The sequence below is a fragment of the Nannospalax galili genome, unplaced genomic scaffold (assembly GCF_000622305.1).
Source record: "Nannospalax galili isolate Female #2095 unplaced genomic scaffold, S.galili_v1.0 scaffold833, whole genome shotgun sequence".
Classification (NCBI taxonomy): Eukaryota; Metazoa; Chordata; class Mammalia; order Rodentia; family Spalacidae; genus Nannospalax; species Nannospalax galili.
Genome location: NW_008333374.1, coordinates 218,208 through 233,618, shown reverse-complemented (window position 1 = coordinate 233,618; position 15,411 = coordinate 218,208). Strand labels below are relative to the sequence as shown.

General features: G+C 49.0%; 1 protein-coding gene across 7 annotated transcripts; it reads right to left on the bottom strand.

Moving 5' to 3' along the window:
• Positions 1 to 4,486: 4,486 nt before the first annotated feature.
• On the bottom strand, positions 4,487 to 15,372 carry Fxyd5 (FXYD domain containing ion transport regulator 5). 7 transcript variants are annotated; one of them, XM_029561081.1, is made up of 10 exons: positions 15,064 to 15,365; positions 14,495 to 14,555; positions 13,234 to 13,305; positions 11,802 to 11,858; positions 10,294 to 10,407; positions 8,908 to 9,003; positions 7,226 to 7,255; positions 7,071 to 7,145; positions 4,727 to 4,772; positions 4,487 to 4,641 (listed from the first exon to the last, which is right to left on the bottom strand). In XM_029561081.1, the coding sequence occupies exons 1-10, from the start codon at positions 15,184 to 15,186 to the stop codon at positions 4,575 to 4,577; spliced, it is 741 nt and encodes a 246-aa protein (XP_029416941.1). In that variant the 5' UTR covers positions 15,187 to 15,365; the 3' UTR covers positions 4,487 to 4,574. The 7 variants fall into 7 exon arrangements, with proteins under 7 accessions (XP_029416941.1, XP_017652382.1, XP_029416945.1 ...); XM_017796893.2 differs by having other exon boundaries at positions 13,234 to 13,300; positions 15,064 to 15,142; XM_029561085.1 differs by lacking the exon at positions 15,064 to 15,365 and adding an exon at positions 14,914 to 15,051.
• Between the last annotated feature and the right edge of the window lie 39 nt (positions 15,373 to 15,411).

The window sequence follows — 15,411 nt, the reverse complement described above, 5'->3', positions numbered from 1 at the left end:
TATGTGTGTGTATTGCCTGCATGTAGGTAAGTGCACCCGTGTCATGCAATGTGGAGGTCATACATACAACTAGATCAAAGATTATAATATATGTCTAGGCAAGGTTTACCTGAGAGTTTGGTCTTTGCCCAAGCTTTATCTACATGGCACATGGTAATTAAAAGTACCAGACTGGTGGAACTAACCTTCTTGGATGGTTAACAGACATACTTTGAGGTCTATAATAATTTGGTCAGAAGGTCATAAAGGACAGTTTTTGCTCCTTGCCCTCCTAGGTCGACTAGTTCCATGGGACTATGAGCATCTCTCAAAATGTCCGTCTCTGCATCATCTGTTTTCCATGGGCTGTTGGCCCATTTGAGTGGGATTCCACAGCCATACTATGAGGCCTATACTAATTTGGGCAGAGGGACATAAAGGACAGCTTTTGCTCCTTTCCCTCGTAGGTCAACTAAGTTCCAGGGGACTATGAGCATCTCTCAAAATGTCCTGTAATTGTGGTGAGTCACCTGTCCTCTTGATGAAGGAGACCATGGAGACCCCACGAGATGAACTTGAACCAGTGTCCAGTCTACAAAGAGGAAGGTCAACACAGAGGAAACATTTCCTCCATGCTTCAAGTAAAGCCAGCCACAGTTGAGCAGGACCTTTGACTTATCTTCACATAGATGGAACTGGTAAAAGAATGGAGCCAGGAGCTCCTCCCAAGCCCATGTGACCCCTGAGGAACAGATCCTCAAATGACCTTAAAAGTAAAAATAAATTGGTTTATCTGGGCCAACTATAGGGTCTTAAACACCCAAAAGGAAAGTATAACCAAATGTTAATGGGGTCAACATAATTTTTTAAGAGTCCATATGTACATCTAAAGGCTACATAACAAGAAACAATGCTAGACAGGAGATACCTTCCTTTGAGTTATCGTCCAGGGTGTCTCAGAAGACTCCCAGACAGTAACTCAGCATAGAACTGGGAAAATGAACAGCAGGCGCCAATCTTATTTCAAGGAATACTGACAACTGATTGCTGCTAGATGAGGAACAGTTGATCTCCCTAAAACAAGGATCTCTAGATAGGCTGACTAGATTCAGCAGATGGACAAGCACTGGGGAATGGCTGGGGGCGCTGACAGCACAGTGGACAGTATCAGGGATGACAGAGCATATGGGCTCCAGTGGGGGAAGTGGGGGAGGCTATCGGAGGGTGCCATTTGGGAAGTGGGTATACAGATGAATAAGATTGTTTGGGATGTTCTGTATGATATACACAAAAAAAAATCAACAAATTAAAAAAAAGACATATTTGAGGAGGAAGCGTAAAAATTTACTTCATGTTAATTAGTAGAGGTGATAAATATTACCATTGAAATCTACCTGATGACTTTTTAGCCCATACTCAGGTGCCAAGGATCTGAGTGTAACTGACTGTGACTAGTAATAATCAGATACATAGAAATCAAAGACACATTGCAAACATCTAAGTGTTAGTAGCATTAAAAATGTAGCAAACAGCATATTTTAAAATGAAATGGAGATCTTCTTTAAAGGTTAAAAACTCATTCAATTTTATGTCTTACAGGGTTTATACTGAGTTCAATATTATATAACTGTATTAATTCAACTGTGAACCTAAAAATTTACTGCCACTTTTGAAAGAGATGTATCCTTGCTCTGGAAGTTGTTACTTAATATGTTAAAGCTGTAATGAAATGGTTCTTCTAATCATGTGGTAATTAAAAAAAGAAAAGAATAAATAATTATTTAAAAGAAAATTTAAAAAAATGTTATGTGTATGTGTGTATTGCCTGCCTGTAGGTAAGTGCACCTATGTTGTGCAATGCCCTTGGAGGTCAAAAGAGGCTGTCAGATCCCCTGGGACTGGAGTTACAAACAGTTGTTAGCTGCTCTGTGGGTGCTGGGATTCAAACCCAGGTCTTCTGCAAGAACAACCAGTGTTCTTATCTGCTGAGCCATCTCTCCAGCCCCATAAATATTAAATCTTAATTTTTATTATTTACATATTTGATGTGTGTTGTAGCTCTGCATGGTGTGAGTGTTTGCATGCACGTGTTTGTGTATGTGATATGTGTATGTGTATGCATGAGGCTGTTGATGACCTGATCTATTGCTCTTTACCTTATTATTATTTATTTACTTATTTATTATTTATGTTATTTTGAGACAGGGCCTCCCTGTAGTCCCAGCTGGCCTGGAATTCTCTATGTAGACCAGGCTGGCTTTGAACTCACGAAGATCCACCTGTTGCTGCCTCCCAAGTGCTGGGATTAAAGGCATGTGCCACCACGCCCGGCAATGCAATTTTTTTCTTTTTGTCTTTTTGAGACAGGGTCTCCCTGTAGTCCCAGCTGGCCTGGAACTCACTATGTAGACCAGGCTGGCCTTGAACTCAGAGAGATCCACCTGCCTCTGCCTCCCAAGTGCTGGCATGCACCACCACACCTGGCTCTTTACCTTATTGTTTAAAGGTTTTATTTTTATTTATGTGTATGTGTGCAAGACAGTGTGTAGGTATGTGCACATGTGTGCGGGTGCCCACGGAGGCCAGAAGAGGGCTTCAGGTCTCCTGGAGTTAGGAGTCACAGGCAGTTGTGAGCTGCCCAACCTGGGTGCTGGAAACTGAACTCAGGTCCTCTGCAGAACAGCAAGTACTCTTAACCACTCAGCCATCTCTCCAGCCCCTCCACCTTATTATGTTTTTTATTTTTCAGTCTTTTCGAAACAGGGTCTCCCTGTAGCCCCAGCTGGCCTGGAACTCACTATGTAGACCAGGCTGGCCTTGAACTCACAGAGATCTGCCTGCCTCTGCCTCCCAAGTGCTGGGACTATAGGCATGTGCCACCATGCCCAGCTCTACCTTATTTTTTGATACAGGGTCTCTTGTTGAACCTGGGGCTCACTATTTTTCCACTAGACAAGCTGGCCATCAAGCCCCAGCAATTCTCCTGTTCACTCTGCTGCCCCCAGCACTGGGGTTACAAGTATATGCAGCTCCAGCTGGCTTCTTACATGAGTGCCAGGGCTCCAAGCTCAGTCCCCATGCTTACAAAGCATGCTCTCACCCACTGAGCCATCTTCCCCAGCCCCTAATTTATTACTGTGATTTTCTTTCATTTTCATACTTAGTTAATTAGTCATTTAAAAAATATTTTAAGCCAGACCTGGTGGCGCATACCTTTAATCCCAGCACTTGGGGGGCAGAGGCAGGTGGATCTCTGTGAGTTCAAGGCCAGCCTGGTCTACATAGTGAGTTCCAGGACAGTTGGGGCTATAGGGAGACCCTGTCTCAAAAAAAGACCAAAAAAAATTTTTTTATTATTTTTATTCATGTGAATGAGTATATTGGCGGCATGATTTAAGTGCACCCGTGTTGTGCAATGCCCTCAGAGGTCACAAGAGGAGTTTCTGACAGTTGTTAGCTACCATATGGGTGCTGGGAACTGAACCTGGCTCCTCTACAAGAGCAGCCAGTGCTCTTAACCATGACTCATCTCTCCAGCCCTTAATTAGTCATTTTTGAGACAGGGGTCTCATGTAGCCCAGGCTGGCCTCAAACTTGAGCTATGCAGCCAAAGACTTCAAACTTTTAATCCTCCTGCCTCCACCTTCCCAAGTACTAAGATTACAGGTGTGCCCCACCATGCCCGGTTTTACGTGGTGCTGGGCATCAAGCCTAAGAGTCCAGGCATGCTGGGTGGGCGTACTACCACCTGAGCTACGTCCTTAGCCCAGCATTTTCTTTTCTCCTTCATTACTTCTTTTTCTCTTATTTTAGTGCGGCTTGTGGCCCACTCAAGTGATTTCATAACCCGAGGACACTTTGACCTGAAGTTTCTGCAATAGCGTTATGCAAACCCTGTGGTTGGAATCTTGTCTCTTGACTTTGGAATGACCCTTGAAGCACACCTCCCTTCCTCCATTCTCAGAAGACCACTCTGGCCAGACTTGGCTGAACCCTCCCTGTGGAGTGGAGCCCAAGGGTCCCCAGAAAAATGTCCACCAGAGTGCACGCCTTCTCTACTGACTTCCTCGCCTGCCCATCCCAGAACACCACACATGTGCCCTAAGGAGGCCACCTAGGGTGCCACTTGTGGGTTGGTGTCAGGGAACAGAGCTTGGGTGTGCAGGCTGTCCACATCCATGCATGAGGTACCCCGAGATGCAGAAAGACCCTCAGTGTGAAGTTAAGGCGGTCACAGTGGCTAGGGTCCCCCGCTTTGTGTGTACTTATGCTCCAACCTCTATCAGGGTAAGCTGGCCCTGGGCCCAGGCTCTGAACATGAGTTTTGCCATCTCTCTCACCCTTAGAGCCTCTGATCCTGTCCTTCCCCTGCACATACCAGCCTCAATCCCCCCCACCCCCACCCCTTTTGGCTTCTGAGTCTGGGACGCTCTTGCTTACTCAGAGGCGAAGCCCAGCCTGCCTCTTCCTCCTACTCCCTTGTCACTATCGCACAGAGACCATGGGAGAAGGACCACACCAAGCTTTATTTTCCATCTGAACAGGATGGCTAGTGTGCAGGGTAGGACCCAGGGAGCCGGGAACCCTCAGAGGCCTCAGGCCTGGCTCCCACCAGCTGCCTCTTCCTTCTTGGGGTATCTTGTGTTGACCACTCTGTAGGCTCTTGGGGTAGAGGGAGGAGGTGGGGGTGGTGAATTGGTGTGGGTGCTCCAGCTGGGGTGCCCATCAAGGTGTTGGCCCCACTCACCTGTGGTGATTCCGGCAAATTCCAGACAACTGTCTACACTTGCCACCTGGAAGGAAATGATTGGCCCATGAATTGGAACGGTATTGGTTATCTTATGTGTGCTGAGGACTGACTGGGGGATGGGTAGGTCAATCTTGGCCCTCAGGAAGTTCCGGGGCCACTTCATAAACATGTGAAGGGGGCTAGCAAGATGGTTCAGTGGGTAAAGGTGTTGCTGCCAAACCTCAACAACCTGAGTTCGATCCCTGGGACTCACATGGTGGAAAAAAAGAACCAACTCCTTCAAATTGTCCTCTGATTTTCACGTGTGCTGTGCATGCACCCCCCCCCCCACCACACACACACTAAAATAAACATTAGGTCTCTGTGTCTTCCTCTTTTGCTCTTTCTGCCCTGGGCCACCCTGGCCTCCTCCCACAGTCACAGCAATGCCTAGTGGTCTGCCTCTGGGCTTCTACACCTGCTGCTCCTCCATCTGAGAACCCTTTGACTCCAGTCCTTAAAAGGTGCTCCTTAGAAGGTGCTCCCCCCTCCATACTTGATTCTTGCTTTGTTGGTGAGGATTCCTCCCTCATCAGCTCTGTCATCCTCTGGCACTCCACCCAAGCCTCTGCAGAAACTACTTGCTGTGGTTCTGATGTGGTTTGTGTCCCCCACAAAAGTCTCAGGTGTTAGAGGCAGGATCCTCAATACAGTAGGGCTGACAGGTTGTGGTGTCTCTAAGAGGTGGGGCCTAGGAAGGGATACTGTAGCTCTCTCTCTGTCTTGTTGTGATCTACCTCCACCCCCACCCCACTCCAGCACCCACCACTAAAGCCAAGGGGGCCATCCTATCCCCAGAGGCCAAAACAGTTCCAAAACTGTAATCTAAATAAACCTCTTTGTGTGTGTGTATGTGTGTGTGGGGGTGAATGTGTGCTGTCACACACACACATATGCGTGCCTGTGTGCTTGTGGAAATCAGAGGTCCCAATTGGGTCTTCCTCTGTCACATTCCACATTATTTAATTTTTTTATTTATTATTTTTTTGAGACAGAGTCTCTTGCTGAGCCCGGCGCTCACGGATTCAGCTAGACTTGCTGCCAAAATAAACCCTTCCTCTCTTAAGCTGCTTCTTGTCAGGTATTTGATCATAGCAACAAGAAAGGTAACTGATATATCTCCCATCAGTAAATGAAGTCAGGGCTGGGGATGTGGTTCAGAGGGTGTGGTGCTTGCCCAGCGTACAAAGCCACGGGTTTAATAAATGGAATGCAGAAGCTCAGGCCACTAAGCTGAGCACTTGGGAGGCAGAGGCAGGTAGATCAGAAGTTCAAGGTATCCTTTGCTGCACAGTGACTTCAAAGCCAGCCTGGTCAACATGAGACACTGTCTGGGGGAAAGAAATGGGGCAGGGTAGTATACACCCATAATCCCTATAATCTCAACACTGGGGAGGCTGAGGCAGGAGGATAAATTTGAGGGCAGCCTGGCTACATAGTGAGACTGTCTCAAAAAAGAAAAAGCAGGTTGGAGAGCTGGCTCAGAGGTTAAGAGCATTGGCTGCTCTTGCAGCAGACCTGGGTTCAATTCCCAGCACCCACATGATGGCTAAAAATGGTCCCTAACTCCAGTTCTGGGGAAATCCCATGCCCTCTTCTGACCTCCTCAGGCATTGCATGACACAGGTGCACTTATATACATGCAAGCAATACACTCATACACATAAATAAAAATAATAAATGAAAGCTGGGCCTGGTGGTGCACGCCTTTAATCTCAGCACTTGGGAGGCAGAGGCAGGTGGATCTCTGTGAATTTGAGGCCAGCCTGCTCTACATAGAGAGTTGCAGGTTACCTGGGGCTATAGGGAGACCCTGTCTTTAAAAAAAAAAAAAACCAATAAATAAATAAATAATAAGAAAAAAGCAAAGTTTTCTCATTTTTCAGGTGAAGCTGAGCCTCTTGTCTTGCCTTAACCAGATGAATGTGGCAGAAGTGTTAGTGGCCATTTCTGAGTCTTTGAGGCTCTGCCTCTTTCACTTGGGCACCACTACATGAACCAACCTAGGGGAATAAGATCCCAAGGGATAGGGTGCAGTGTCCCTAGAAGCAGAGCCCCCTGCTGACTCAGATGTAGGAGTTAGCTCAGGCCACCAGAAGAACCATTCAGCCGAGCCCAGCCACACCTGGGAAGCAAATGGTTCTCTCTTTGCACACTGGGGTGGCCTTCGGGGATACTGAGGTCATAGGTATGCCTGGTTTACAGCATCCTTGCCCAGGGGGCTTCACAACAACCTTGATAGTCTGTCTTCATACAAGCCCAGGCTTCCCCCTCGCAGTCCTGGCCCGAGCCCTACACTCACTGGTAAGGATGACGATGCCCGTAATGAACAGCACGGCTGCCACCAGCAGCCCCCGTCTCCGGAGGGTGGTGTTATCTGTGGACAGAGAAATGGGGGGTGTCAGGTCAAGGGGTCTTTGTTCTTCCTCTCACTCATCTTCCCAGGGAGTAACTTACCATAGTAGAAAGGGTCTTCCTCTTCTGAGCCTACAGGGGACAGACAAGTGCAAGTCAGAGTTAGGCAGAGGTTTGTGGAGTGAATAAATGAATGGCAGAGCCAAGGAATGGGTCTCAGCCTTCTACAGCCTCAGAACAAAACTCCAAGTTCTCATTGTGACATGCTGTGGCTCCCGCCACCTCCGTACCTTCATCTGTTCCATCTGCCTCTCTGCACCCTCCAGCCTCCCTGCTGGAGTCCTATCAGATACCTTCGCACCTCAGGGCCTTTGTATTGTTATTCCCTCTCCTGGAACAGCCTTTCCCTAGACAACCAGAAGGTTCCTTCTGGCACTTCCTTTACAGCAAAGTCCTCCCTGGATCTGTGTAAGACACTCCCTAACTCTCTAATCCTAATCCTGTTTTATTTTTCTTGGGAGCAAGTTAAAAATCACCTGATATACAATTATTATTGCTGCCCCTACCTAAAGGGAGACCCTCATAAACCCCAACCATAAAGTGATTTCTGCTCTGAAAACAGGTCTTACTCTGCAAATAAGTCCTTCCTAGACTCTTGGGGCGGGGGGATGTAAATCCTTTATCCAGCTTCCGTGACTCTATTTACCTACACAAAAGTACTTATGCTTCCTGCTGTTCGGCTAGTGTGGCTACTGCAGACTCCACTGGTCAGTAGTCACCTCTTACTAACTAATAAAGATCAGTCTGGATTACCGAGGTTGATTGCTTTTTATTTATTTCCACCTTTCCACTCCTATTCCTGACATTTTGGTGCCGAAACCCAGGAGAGAGTTCTCAGCTTAAAACTCCTATCCTTTCTTTAATTTATTATTTTTTATTTTATGTGTATGTATGTATTGCCTGTGTGTAGGTAAGTGCACCCATGTCATGCAATGCTCAAGGAGGGCAGAAGAGACTGTCGGATCCCCTGGAACTGGAGTTACAGACAGTTGTTAGCTGCCATGTGGTGCTGGGACTTGAACCTGGGTCTTCTGCAAGAACAACCAGTGTTCTTAACCGCTGAGCCATCTCTCCGGCCCCTCAAACAGCCCACTACAGTCAGTTTTACAAGGTCTCACTATTGTAGCCCAGGCTGGCCTCAGACTTGCAGCCATCCTCTGCCTCTGCTTTGCAAGTGCTGGCATTACAGGCATGCACCAGCATGCTAACCAAGAGCAGAGATATCTGTCTGGCTTGTTCATGCCTATTTTGCTAACATTTAGAACAGTGCCTGGAACAGGAAAGGGGCCCATGAGTCCCTGCCAAATGCACAGATGACCTGGTTAGCATATGGCTTCTAACTCTGCATTGTAAGTTGGGTGTACCAGACACAGAGGAGATTGGGAGGGGAAGAATCAACGTGACTGTAGAAACAGGGCTCCCTGCCGGTCTACAACTGATCTTAGGTGTGTGAGCAGAACTGCCCAGCTGAGTCCAGCCTGCAGTTCAAGTTCTAGAACTCAGTTCAAAACACAACCATAAAGACAGGCCATGTAACCCCTGGTAATGGGCTTGTCTGCACCAATTCTGCACCTAGTGTCATCTGCCTAATCAGACAGGGTAGTGTTCCCACCCTCTGCGAGCCTCCCCTCTGGAGTAAGCCTTGCAGATTTTTCCATCCTGGACAGGAAATACCCAGCACCTGGGAAACAGCCTTTTTCTGGAAAAGGAAAGGAGGCACTGACCCAGTGGCTTAGGGGTCTGGATCTTTCTCCAGTTGTCTCTGCTTGGGCTTGGAGATCCAATCCTGGGGAGTGCGGTGGTCCCTTTGGGGGCATGGGCTGAGAAGACAGGACAGGAGATGCCAGAAGAGGGTTACAGGCAGAGACACAAGGATGTTAAGAACCAGCCTGAGAAGCTCTTCCCACACCTGTCATCTGGGGTGCAGAGCACAGGCATCTCCCACTGCTATTCAAGCAACAAGCACCCGCCAGCACCCTAGTACAGCTGCTCATACCCCAGGCTATCCCCTTCAAATGCCACTCATAACCCAGGGGCTGAAGCAGGGATTTCCTGGACTTTGGCTTCACCCACCACCCTGCCTGGAGATACTTGTTGAAAATATTGTAAACAACCCTTCTGTTCCCAGACCAAGAGTACCAGAGCATTCTCCAATTAATTAATTAATTAATTAATTAATTAATTTTTTGGTGCGTGTGTTTCGGGGGAGAACGACACTCAAACTCTAGATCCTCCTGTGTCTGCCTCCCAAGTTCCAAGATCACACAACCATTAGCGGCCATCAGTATTGCCCTAGTCCCCACTCAGCCCCTGTCCTCACATCCTCTTCTACCGTGAATTTACTGGTCTTGAAATTACTTTCTCCCTGATTCTTGATTTGTATTGATCGAGCAGGGTTAGCCCCTCCCCACTTTTCCAGTCTCAAAGTGAGACACTAAAGAGGCCTGACCAATCAGAACAGTCCACTTCCCAGACTTCAGTTGGTTCAGATGGGGATAGGTAATCCCAGCAGGGCCAATGAATCAAGTCTAGGCTGTGGGAAAGAGATACAGGTTCCCTAACCATGGAATTACAGGATCGTTTTTGCTACCAAGAGAAAATGAGAACAAAGGAAGGAGAGAGAGCAATTCAGACACAGTGACAGTACTTAAGGTCCTTGATCTTGCTGTGCCTGAAAGCCTGTTTTCAGATTTTACAGAACTTAGCCAATGTATCTATTTTTTTTTTTTTAAGTTGTGTTTTGCAACTGAAAAGATCCTGCTGTAACAGAAAAAGACGCAAAGGAAACCCACAGCTCCACTGGGGGGAACCAGTCAGCCCAGCAAGGAAAACAAGCAACAGAGTTTGCAGTTCACTGCATACTAAAATGTTCTGTTGTGGGGCTGCTTACTGCAAAGTAGGTTTAACAAGGTTCTGAGAAGGCCTTCCATAAAGAAACATTTAACTCAAAGTTCCTCAAATATCCCCCACCCTCCCACCCCCGCTCCCACACAGAAATTGAAAGTGTATCAGCAATTTCTTCTAAGTGCTTTGAGCAAAGTGCTTGGGACCCAGAAAATAGGGAATTAAAGAAACACAGAGGTCTCGCTCTCCCGCCGCCGAGGCTTTACCGTCATCGGAGCTCCAGTGTGTCCCTGGATCTGTCACCAGAAGCGTGGTGTCTGTTTCTGTCGGTTGCTGAGTCTCCAGACTCATTTCAGCCTCAGTCTGGCTTTGTGTGGTTTCTACTCCAGTCAAAAGAACCAGGAAGGGGCAGACAAGTGAGGGAGCAGAACTTCCCCCAGGAGGCCCCCTCCACACAGCAGGTGTCATTTGGTAAGGGGGATGGAGTGGGGGTGGGACTCATCCTCAAACACTGCAAAATGTGGATCTAGAACAACTTCTCTTTCTTTCCTCTTTGTTTGTTTTGAGGCAGTTTCACTACATAGCCCTGGCTAGGCTAGAACTCGCTATGTGGTCCAGGCTGGCCTCGAACTCAAAGAGGCCAGCCTGCCTCTGCTTCTTGAATACTGGGATTAAAGGCTAAGGCCAGCATGCCTAGCAACTTTTCTTTCCTTCTTTCTTTTTTTTGGTCTTTTTGAAACAGGGTTTCCCTGTAGCCCCAGCTGGCCTGGAACTCACTATGTAGACCAGGCTGGCCTTGAACTCACAGAGATCCGCCTGCCTCTGCCTCCCGAGTGCTGGGACTACAGGCATGCGCCACCATGCCCAGCACAACTTTTCTTTTTTAAATAAACAGCTCAGGCTGATCTTGAACTTTTGATCCCCTTGCCTCAGCCTCCTTTGTGCTGGTTTAGGACAACTTTCATATTTTGGGGGGATCAGGAGCTGGGAATTGAACTCTGAGCCTTGTTTATTCTAGGCAGGCACTCTACTATTAAGCCACACTCCCATCCCCTCACTGGGGGATTCTAGGCAGGTGCTCTACTACTGAGCCACACCCCCAGCCTCACAAAGCATTAACTAAAAAAAAAAAAAAAAAAAAAGGGAGGGATACTGAATTATGTTATAAGCCAAGAAAAAGTACAAATATTACTTGAAATTTAGAGAAAAAAAAGAGGAGAGCTGGGTGTGGTGGTGCACTCCTTTAATCCCAGTACTTGGGAGGCAGAGGCAGGTGGATCTCTGTGAGTTCAAGGCCAGCCTGATCTACATAGAGAGTTCCAGGTCAGCTGGAGCTACAGGGAGACCCTTTCTCAAAAAGACCAAAAATAAGAAAAAAAAAAAAGGAGAAAGAAAGAAATATAGACTTTAATGGAAATCATGGTTGGGTAAGCACAGGACATGTTCACAAGTCTAGCATTTAAGCTTTGGAAATAGGTCACAATTTTTAAAAATTGTTTTGTTTTTAACTCAATGGAATTGGATGGCAGGTGTGTGCAGGTGGCACACATCTGTATGCCAGCACACTGGAGGTTAAGGCAGGAAAACTGCTAAGTTTGAGGCCAGCCTGGACTACAAAGCAAGACTCTGTCTCAACAAAATAAATATTAAAGTGAGTGGGGTTGGCTGGTCGGGGTTCAGAGTTGGGCTAGGGCTGAAGTGTCTGAGGAAGGGCTGTGTGTGCCGTGTATGTCGTGTGTGACAGTGCAACTCCCACCACGCCCGCCCCACTCACCATCAGTGTCCTGGATGGGGATCGGAGGAGTGGGGCGGACTTCTGGGTTAGCTGTATCTGTGGGGTCAGAGAGAGAAGAGGCGGGAGGGGAGCAGCAGAGAGTTTCCACTGGTGGAGATGGGACAGGTCCCATAGTAGCTCCGTTTTTTTAATGCCTGTGTGTGTGCAGGGTGCTGGAGGCCAAAGCCTGTGTCATTTCTCAGGAGTTGCCTATCTTCTGTGAGACAGGGTCTCTTATGGCCTGGAACTCACCAAGTAGGCTAGGCTGGCTGGTCAGCAAGCACCAGGTTTCTGTCTCTGTCTCTGCCTCTCCACCTCCGGGACTACAGGTGTGTGCATGTGTGCCTGGCTCTTTTTTTTTTTTCTTTCTTTTTTAAAAAATATTTTGTTATTTTTTATTTTATGTGTATGTGTGTATTGCCTGCATATAGGTAAGTGCACCCATGTCATGCAATGCCCGCGAGGACAGAAGAGGCCATTGGATCCCTTGGAACTGGAGTTACAGACAGTTGTTAGCTGCCATGTGGGTGCTGGGATTCGAACCCAGATCTTCTACAAGAACAACCAGTGTTCTTAACCGCTGAGCCATCTCTCCAGCCCCCATTTTATTTCTTCTTAAGTGTATGAGTGCTTTGCCTGAATGTAAGTGCACCATGTGCATGCAATGCCTTTGGAGGCCAGAAGAGGGTGTCAGATCGCCTGGAACTGGAGTTACAAGTGGTTGTTAGCTGCCATGTGGGTGCTGGAAACAGAACCTGGGTCTGTTAAGAGCAGCCAGTGCTCTTAACTGCTGAGCCATCTCTCCAGCCCCTATTCCCTGCTTTGCACATGGGTTCTGAGGATGGAACTCAAGTCCTCATGCTTGTGAGGCAAGCACATATTGACTGAGTCATCTCCCCAGCTGCCTTCAATTCCATTTTGAAGGCATGAAAGGGCTTTAGGCCCCTAGGCATTGATTTGCTGAGCACTCAATCAGAAGAGCAGGATCTCCCCTGCTTCCAGACCTGTTAGCAAGATTCAGAAGCCCTGCCTGAAGAAGTATGTTTGACTCCGTTTCTCAAATCACTGTGACCACAAATCTGTACCACATGATGTAACAAGAATCTCTGGCCAGACATGGAGGTGCACACCTGTGATCTCAGCACTAGGGGGGTTGAACCTGAGAGAACTCTCCTCCTCAGACTCAGGGATCTGTGATGGACTGGTGAGGTAGGACTTCTCTTGGCTTTAGATTCTCCTCAAGGAGAGGCTGAATGAGGATGAAGGAAACAGAATCAAGAGTTCCTGTCAGGAGCATTTAAGCACCCAGATCAAGCCAAGCCTGAAGCGGGACTTTTCAGTTATGGAATCCATAAATCTCCCAGTTTCAGCCGAGTATATTGCTGTTGTCTCCAACAGTGGAGATTTGACAGATTTGTCTTACTTTCCTTACCTGGGACCTGAGGAGTGTTCACAGAAGTTTGGTCCACTGGAAAAATGGGTGTGGCCTCCTCTGACATCTGCCCTGGGGAATCAAGGCTGAGCAGTCAGGAGGGAGCCTCTCATCCCCTTCCTTCTTTTTGACCTTCTGAAGCCTCTAAGTAGCTCTGATTTCCAGACTCTTGATGGAACCATACCACTTTGCCTGGGTCATTCCATGGTCCTGGGAATGCTTTAGGCCTCACTGGTGCCCCAGGACCTTTGTACACCCATGCAGAATAGCCTCGTTGAATCCTGCTCCCAGGACTCCTTGCTGTGTGACCTGGAACCACTGAAGTCCCCTCTCTGGGCCCCCCATATACCTCATCTATTAATGGAATCCAGCTCACTACCCTGTAGATAGAAGGGGCACCTAACTGTGTCATGGGCAGTCAGCCTTCATCCTGGCTCAACCTCAGTCCTATCCCAGCAGCCTGTTTCTGATCTCCTGACTCCCACCTGCAACCAGAGGAAACCTGTGAGCCCTGAAGCTGGGCAGGCCCTCCCTGGATCAGAGCCTAGAAAGGCCAAATCTCTCACTTGGTTGTCAAGTTCCACCACCTCTGTCCTATCACCTCTTTTCCTGACTCTACTCTCACCCCAGCCCAGCCTTCCACTACTCCTGAGAGTCACGGGACTTGTCCCCAGTCACACAGGCAGCTCTCCCCCAGCCTGTCACTCCCTAGTCTCTGGTACAGGGCACTTTCCCTCCCTGAGCCTCTGTTTCCTATCCAAAGTGTAGACATAACAGACAGAATGGAGGTAAACTAAGCAAGCATAAAGGAGCTAAGGTACACGATCCCTCCCATGCAGACACATTGTCAAGAACACACCTGGGGTGCCCCCTTTAAGAACCCATTCTATGGGTTAGCCCTAGCTCAACCCCTTTGTCTAACAGTATGGCCAGAGAAACAACAGTTCTGTTTCCCTGGGAGCCTGGGGTTTCCTGGCTACCGAGTAGAAAACCGACACCAATCGCCCAGCCAAGTTAAACTCAGTTATTTCATTTTTGGAGGTGAGAGGGAGGATGCTCGGCAGGACAGGCTCCAGCCAGACCCTCTGGAAGCAGCCACCCAGGTCTGAAGTGTCCAAAGAGGGTGTAACCCCCATTCTGCCTCACCACCCTCTCTTCCTGGTGCCAGCTCACTGTGGAGAAGGGATGGGGGAAGGGCAGAGCATTCAAATTCCTCTGTGGCCCACCCCGCCGCCCACTGGGGCTCCTGGGAGGGTCTTACCTCTGCTGGACAGGATCAGAGCGACAATGGTTAGGAGACACAGGCGACCGGAGAGAGACATCTGTGGAGCGATGAAAGCCTGGGTGAGTGAAGTAGGGACCCCGGAAGCCTCTTTGGGATCCTGAGGCTCCAGGACCCTCTGCCTCCTGCTCTGGGGTGGGAGGCTTTTAAAAGTGGGGGTCCCAAGCCACCACTCCCTTTTTCTTCGTGCTGGTCCCCAAAGAAAGCCAGAAGCATCAAGCCAGACTGGTCCCTGACATCACTACGAAGAACCCAGGGGCCTGTCGCAGAGACTCCCCAGAGCAGCGGGCAAGTGGGGGAAGAGGAAGGGTGACTAATGCGGGCTACGCTCCGAGGAAAAAGTGAGCTGGTGTCCGGATGCCCTGCAGGCACCAATGCTGGGTAGAGCTCAGAGGGACCTGTCTGCCGGCGATGGCGGGAGGCTGAGTCAGGAAGGGCGTCCACAGAGGAGCCAGCAGCAGGAATGGGCGCGAGGCACAGAGGGTCTCTAGCTGCTTCCCACCTGCACGCCGCCTTGAGCAAGAGGATAAAGCGAAAGAAGGACTTACGTCCGAGCTCGGGGTCGCGAGCCTGGAGTGCCAGTGCACCGCGTGGGAGCTGCTTCGGGGCGGAGGGTGTGGCCGGGGGCGCGGGCGCGCGAGGGCGGGCGGGGACCCAGACGGCTCAGTCATTTCCTCTCCGGCTTCCAGGCCTCGCAGGCAGGGGTGGGAGCCAGAGCCCGAAACCTGGAGGGCGATGGGGGCTGAGGGCAGAGGCAGGGTGGCGGCCTCCACCTGGGGAAGGCGAGGATGGGGACAGGGGCGCGAAGAAGGGAAGGCCCCCTGGAAAGGTGTGGAGGAAGGAAGTGTGTGATGGAGAGGAGGAGGTCCTGGAGGTGGGGGAGGAGGGGGAGAGGA

Coding starts and splice junctions, on each gene's coding strand:
- Fxyd5 (XM_029561081.1), bottom strand. CDS start 15,186: ATGACTGAGCCGTCTGGGTCCCCGCCCGCCCTCGCGCGCCCGCGCCCC. Junction 13,306..14,494: donor TCTGATCCTGTCCAGCAGAG/GTAAGACCCTCC, acceptor TTGATTCCCCAG/GGCAGATGTCAGAGGAGGCC. Junction 11,859..13,233: donor GAACACTCCTCAGGTCCCAG/GTAAGGAAAGTA, acceptor CTGACCCCACAG/ATACAGCTAACCCAGAAGTC.